We start from the raw sequence: 7,659 nt of genomic DNA, 5'->3' as shown, positions 1-7,659 counted from the left end.
TAGATTTGTTATGTTTTTGAATGCAATATTAACATTAAAAAAAATTTTATTTTTTCATTACAGATTATTTACGGAGCAGATGGTCAACCAGTACGTACTGAATCCAGACGTGGTCGCGGCAAAGCGCGTAATCCTGTTGGTGAGCGAAAACCAACAACTGGGGTAAGTCAAAAAATAATTTGTTAATAATATTTTGTTGTATTTATTAAACTAATTAAAAACAATTGACTAGTATATTTAACTACACCTGCTTTGCATAATCTTTGAGTGGGAGAAATTGTCTTGAATTTTTCTTGTAGAAAGAGTGGATATAAATAAAAATTGTATTAGAATGCTCTAATGAAAATTTAAAACATTGAAAACATATATGATATCTTATAATAACTATCACTCACTTATATCACTCACTTTTGTATTCAACCTCAGCAATCGCGTGATGTCACCGCTATGAATAATTTTCTTTTTGGATAGTTAAAACTGCTGGCTTATTTAGATAAGTCAGATATATTTATCGACTAGCATACCAAGATTTCCAAGCTTATGGATGATATACCGACTCAGCTAAACTAGAATTGAATTTCCAGATTTCCCACTTCCATAAATATCTATCAGATATCTGCAATATGTATATTACCATTATCCGTTTTAGAACAGTTATCTATCCCACATCTGCGATATGTATATTAACATTATCCGTTTTAGTAGAGATGTCTATCCCACATCTGCGATATGTATATTAACATTATCCGTTTTAGTAGAGATGTCTATCCGACATCTGCAATATGTATATTAACCTTATACGTTTTAGTAAAGATAGATATACGACATATACAATATGTATATTATCATTATCCATTTTAGTAGAAACTCAGCTGTACTGAAATCAAACTTCCAGACTTTCTACTTCTATAAACAACTATCCGATATATGCAATATGTATACTACCATTATCCGCTTTAGTACAGATATCTATCCGACATCTGCAATGTGTATATTAACATTAGCCATTTTAGTACACACTAAAATTAAACTTCCAGACTTTTTACTTCCATAAATATCTATCCGACATCTGCAATATGTGCACTAACGTTATTCGTTTTTGTACAGATATCTTCCCGACATCTTCAATATGTGTATTAACATTATCCGTTTAAGCACAGACTTAGTTGTACTAAAATTAAACTTTCAGACTTGGTGGCATTTAATCCACCTGAACGAAAACATATTCAGAAATAAGTTGAATTGAGGTATCTTATTATTTATTGTAATATATATTAATATTATTTTAATATATTTTTTTTACTTATTTATTATTTTATTTATGTATATTTTATTATATATTTTATATTATATTTACATTATATTAATATATGTATTTATATTTCATTGTGCCACGCACTCCACAGTAAACGTTTATCCATTTAAAGTTTCCATTTCCATAAACATCTGCAATATTTATATTAAGATTATCCGTTTTATCCGGATAACTACCATAACCAAACTTTTCTTACTGTCGTCCAAGTGGCCATTGCATTTCTTTAAACCACAATTGAAAGTAATCCTCACACTATTCAGGATTTATATTAAAATTGCAACAAAATTGAAGAATTTTATTTAATTAACCAAAGGCAAATACTATGTTAAGTCCGTCCTTAAAGAAATTTATATTGTATTTAACTCTTATGGAATTTATACATAAACAAAGTGCACATACAAACGTATATTTCCTTGTCAAAGTCAATGTCAGTAGACACTTAAATGATAAATAACTCAACTTAAATTAACCTTGACACAGGACACAGACGCTTCCTGTGCAGCAGAACAGGAATATCCTTTTAAGAAGTCCAAACCTAGACCAGAAACATATGTGTTATGTACCTTGTGATAAGCCGTATTGTGATGTCAATTGCTAAATTTTATATATCAAAATAACAAAAACAAAGGAAAATATTTTAAATTGAATTTATTAGCCAAACATATGAGTATTTATGTATGCACTTCTGTAGTTCTATAAGTCGAGAGACAGAGAGAAAACTGCAGTCGAGAGGAGTGCGAGAGTCAAGTGCACATAAGTGAAATGAAAATTACTTAAAAACTGGAAAATCTTAGTTGGGCAGGACAAGCACAACACAAAGGAGCAATCAGACTCAATTGGCACTTGGAGCTTAATTGGAGTCAATTATGAATGCAATTGTCTGCAGAAAATTTAATATTTTAAATAAATTTGAACTTGTTGCTTTTCCAAAAATTTCAAATTTCAAATTTTGAACTTCAATTCACCCTCTCCTCTCCTCGTCGTCTTCTTTTACTTTTTCTTTACTTATATTTTTGAAATATGTTTCTTGGTTTGACAGTCATACCCGGAGGAGTCATACCAGTTTGAACACTTAAATTACCTATTTGAAATGAATTAATTTGAATTGTTTGTCAGAAACAAAATTTATTATTGAAACTTTGATTAAATAGTTTTTTAATTGTAATGTAAAGCGCATTATTTATTCATTTTAGTTTTTTTGGAACTGTTGAAACTTGAAATTCTAAGAATTAATTTTCAGTCAAATCAAATTGATTAGCTAACTCATGTTGCCACGTATGCATCAGCAGTTTATTCAAAAACTGAATTTTATACAATCATATAAATTACAAGATGTTAGAAATAATGTTTTTGAAGTTCTCTCTGTCTCTAGCAGTATGTACCAAGTCGCCAATCGTTCTTAACCCAGTCCAGTATCGCACGTTCCTCAACCAAGACATTTGTTTTTTTCCCATGCCGCGTTTGCCTTCGATTCTCCCTTTCACAATCAGTTGCAGCAATTCATATTTTGGACCTTGAATGATATGACCAAAATACCTCGTTTTTCTTATTTTGATAGTTTGTAGGAATTCTCTATCTTTTTTTAATCTTTTTAGAACTTCTTTATTTGAAACATTGTCCGTCCAAGGAATCTTCTTCTTTCTTTGCTTCCTTTTTCTTCCTACCAAGCCTTTTCAAACTTAAAATGCAGTTTCTCATCAAAGTCTAATTAAGTTGCATCTGAGAAAGCTTTAAACTCAAATAATTTTTAATCCATTTTAATATTAGAATGATAAATATTTATCAATAGGCTTTGGCAAGTTCTGTTGATTAAATTAACCACATCCAATCATCCAGGATCTTGAGCTCAAAAAAATGAATTTATAGTCCATTAATAAACCATTAATCTTTCTCTTGAGGGAGACACTTGCAGACTATGCCTAGAAGACAGGGAAACAGCGGTGCATATATTGTCCCAATGTCCAGCACTGTCAAGCAGGACGATGACTGTCTTGGGACACCATTGAATTGGTGATGACTTAGCAGGCAACCTTAAGCCAAATGAGCTGCTCGCAATAACAAGAGATGTAGTTATGCAAATGGAAGCCTCTCTCTCTCAATAACGACATCCGTGAATTCAAAGACGAAAAAGGACCCTTAGTTGTTTTGGGGTCTACTTCAGCTAATCCTTCAATTCAGTGGGGCCACACTTGCTGAACGGTGCGCTGTCCAAAAATTCCACAATATATAAATAATCCATTAATTTTATGTTATAATTCTGAAATATTTATAATGCTTATTATAAGCTTAAAAATTGAATCTGGTCTTGACCATATGGATTTCTTTAACGTAAATAAATGTGCATTAAATATAAAATATAGAAAAATAAGAATAAAAGTTTATTGTCTAACAAATATTACCTTATATCCATATTCATCAGTGAACTTGGAAAAGTTTCATTGATTTCCTCATCCACAAAAAATGTTTTAAATGTAAATACCAGGAGTTCGGTTCCTACCAAACTTTGAACATAGACTTGTTTGTTGACATACTGAGCCTACGTCACACTTCAATTACCTTCCTTTTTCTTTACGTTTTTATTTTATTTTTTTTTTTATTTATTTTTATTTTAAACTAAGTTTAAATGATCAAAGTCCAAAAGCATTTTAAAGCATAAAGAAATATTTTTAAATATTAAAGCCTGTCATTGTACATACCTGCATTAAACAATATTCCCAAATCTTTTGTATCTTATATGTATCTTATATGTGTCTATATTATATATATAAATAAAATTAACCCATACTTACACTTCACTTAAGCTTCTTTCTTATTACAAAATATATTCATTGCCTTGCCTTCGTTCCTTACTCTTAACAAAGCAATTTCCAGTGCTAGTCGATGACTCCTAACCAAACCCAAAATGTCTGACAAATGTCACTTAAGCGGGTGCAGACTATCATACTGGTGTGTCATACGAGTTGCGCTCTCTCTTGCTCAAATTTCTTCTAGCGACCGAATTTGAACAGGTATGACACACAAGAGTAGGCAAAATTTTTGAAGAGTGCTTTTGCGGGTAATGTTGTGAAAATTTGTGTGTTTAAAATAAAATTTTAAAATTGAAAAAATTGATAGTTAACGTATAGGTTGTGCTTTGCTTATAATTGATTATAATTTTGTATATTTTATATATGCCGCGTTTTTTTTTGCGATCTTTATATTCACAGCTTTGGACATCCCACAAACAGCGATTACTTTTATTAACATTCGATGAAAGCATCTAAAAATGCTTTATCTGCATCCATATTCATATTTTTTTTAGGTTTATTGGTCATTAAGCACAGTAGTTAAAATGAAAAGATCAGTAAAGGACCGTAGTTAATTTCATTCACTACCTGTAAAGTTTCTTAAGAAATTTTTCATAAATAGATCATACAAATAATGTATATATATATATACATAAGAATGTATATATCTTCATTGTTTTTGAAGAAATTTGATCATTTCCATATATTTGTTAGTTAAAGGTTATTAACATTTAAAATTATTTTATTTTAATAACAAGTTTTAACAAAGAAAAGCATATTTAGAATACAAAGTATTATGTCTTAAATTTAGGTTATTAATTAATTGTTATTACGACCAATTTTCAATATGTTTTTTTATTACTGGGCTTAGATCATAAATTTAACGATGTTTATATATAGATGTTTTTTTAAAAAAAATTTTACTTATAATCATCGTTTATAAATTAAAATAAAAGAAAATAAAATATTTAATAAATTAAATAAAATATTTAATATATTACATAAAATATTTAATTGTATTTTAATTTTTTATAAGAATTTTATGTAAAAATTTATATTTTTTTTAACTAAGATACAATTAAATATTTAACACAAATTTATAAGTGTAATTTTAATAATAATAAATATTATAATAATAAATATACATTAATAATAAAATAATAAAAAACATATTAAATTTATATTATAATTCTACATATTCCACCTGCTTACAATAAATTTGCAAGGCAAAAATGCTCTTGTATGACGTATGAATCGTTAGGGGTGACAGACTATCATACACAACGCGTATGCGAGAGCTGTTCACCAAAATTTTGGTGAGCACGCCAACACGTTGGTAAAGGTGGCAGACTATCATACCTGTGTGTCATACGACGTTTTTCTCTCTTGTATGACATACCAGTATGATAGTCTGCACCCTACTTAAGGTAAATTCTTAAAGTTCTCTTAAAAAATACATAAAAACTAAATATAAATTTCAGAAAACTAGGAATTTCAGAAAAATAATAGAAGCCCTAGCCAAGGGAGACATGTCAACTATTCTTGAGTACTCATCACCGGAAATGGATGAAGCCTTGCCTGATACGGCATTCGTTGTGAATTTAAAAGATTATGAATCTGATTTCGTTCTTGATTCAAGGTCATTTTGCTATGGCCCACCTGCCTCAAAGGCGGCAGGTCAGCCCAAACCAGTTACAAGTTCGATACCGGTGGAAGGAACTCAACAGTTTTGTGACGTTTTAGATGATGATTTAAATTTAGATCTTTTGTTTCGTACTGATTCAGAAGTCCAAGCGTTTGCAGGAAAGAACCCAGGAGGAAGTACACAGAAGAGTTCACTAAAAACAAAAGGAAGATCAACCGGTCTATGTTTAAAACGGTCAGTTGCGGAGTGTTACGAGGAGACCACACTTGGCGACATTTTGTGGGAGTAGTTCAACTACGGATATACAGCTGAAATTTGAAAATTTTTATTTTCTTTGAACTTTAAAAAAACTATTAAAAAACGTGTTTTAGTGGGGACATCTTTTCGAAATATGGACACAAAAAATAGAAAAATTTAAAAACAATCACAATGTCTTCGACTATAAGAGTTGGAACATAGAATCGAATGAGTTTTTTTCATAATCTACACTGATACCGCGAAGAAGTGAAGCTGATACCATATATTTCACTATCAGAAACTTCAGAAAACGCGGTTTTTGCACTAAAACTATTATTTCCCTATTAAAACTTAAAAGTTCTTGTTTGAAATTGAAATATATTTTGTATTACATTTTAAAACGGACGTTTTTTAGTAAAATTTGAAAGTGGCTTCGTTTAGTCTTTTAAAAAACGATATATACATAGTTCAAATAGTTCGGAAACATTTGTAGCCGATATTTATTTCAAGAAGTTTTAGTTTCGGTTCGGTTTATAACATGAAGTTGATATTTACATTTTGTTTTTACCGTGAAAACAAATTCTTTTGAATTTCTAATATTCTTAGTGTTGCATGTCACGTTGATATAAAGTAATGTATACCACACGTTTGCCTGAGTTTTCCATACGATCGCGTTTCGGATTGCCAAAATGTATCCTTTTATTGGCTTTTGTTGGCCCTCCTGATTCGAATTTCGAGTTGTTGCCCAGAAGCGTAAAATCGTCTTTTATCATCTACTTCTACTCGTATGATATCCATGATATCCTCGCTTCTAGATCAATTCCAGTAACTTAGACACTTGGAAAACACCTCTAAATCCGCTATCACTAATTGTAAAAGCTCAATACTCAATAACAAGCACACGGATCAGATCAGTCGTTCCATTCTATGGATCAGAATCTTAATGCAAAATTGACATTAGATTAAAGTGAAATATTACAAGTTCTTGTATAATTAATTCGATAAAAATTATATTATAAGGAATAATATCTATAATAAGGAAATAGAAATAAGATTTTCGAAGGAGTTTTCATTTGATTTACGTCAGTTTCTATAAACGTTTTCTATACAGCAAATCTAGACCTATGTGTACCAACTAAGCAACATAGTTAACATATATTACAGCAAACATTAAATATTTTTTGTGTATAGAAGATTATACTTTGAAACCACTTCAAAGTTATAGCACCTATTTTCGTAAACAGTGCCCTAGCTAGTTTCAAAACCCTATTTTTTGATATATATACGAATTAATTTGATATATGACACTATGGCACTGGCAGTTTTTAATTTGTCAGAGTTTTAGCAATAATTTAGAGAGAGAAATAATATTAGTCCTAGTTAGAACGTAACGTAACGATACTGTTTAAGAACTAATATAAGATATTCGCTGATGCAGACAATTTTTATTAGTACTTAAAGAATCAATATTATTATTATTATTTGATTCGTGTATTTACAATGTATTTATTTACAATACATTGGGTAAAGACATCGCTCTTAGTAAAATCATAGGGTGGAGACGCAGTTTTTCCATACTTATCTGTCAAGAGCCTTCTGCCGAATTTCGTTTTGTAAACCAGACTGCCGATGTTCAGCGTTGATAGAGCGCATCTAGGTGACTCGTGGGCGGCCAG

At 30.2% G+C, this 7,659-nt stretch overlaps 1 protein-coding gene across 2 annotated transcripts in view; it reads left to right on the top strand.

Moving 5' to 3' along the window:
- Nucleotides 1-6,324, top strand: part of LOC119687432 — a 7,392-nt gene extending 1,068 nt beyond the window's left edge. The window contains exons 2-3 of one of the 2 annotated variants that reach the window (XM_038101745.1): nt 5,583-5,980; nt 6,118-6,324. In XM_038101745.1, coding sequence (XP_037957673.1) covers nt 5,583-5,980; nt 6,118-6,154 — 435 coding nt within the window. In that variant the 3' untranslated portion in view covers nt 6,155-6,324. Of the gene's footprint in view, nt 1-5,582 lie in introns of both variants that reach the window. The other variant, XM_038101744.1, reaches the window with a different exon arrangement.
- Nucleotides 6,325-7,659: the final 1,335 nt, after the last annotated feature.

The sequence above is a fragment of the Teleopsis dalmanni genome, chromosome X (assembly GCF_002237135.1).
Source record: "Teleopsis dalmanni isolate 2A chromosome X, ASM223713v2, whole genome shotgun sequence".
Classification (NCBI taxonomy): domain Eukaryota; kingdom Metazoa; phylum Arthropoda; class Insecta; order Diptera; family Diopsidae; genus Teleopsis; species Teleopsis dalmanni.
Note: the sequence above shows the minus strand (reverse complement) of the source record. Positions and strands in the feature narration are given on the sequence as shown.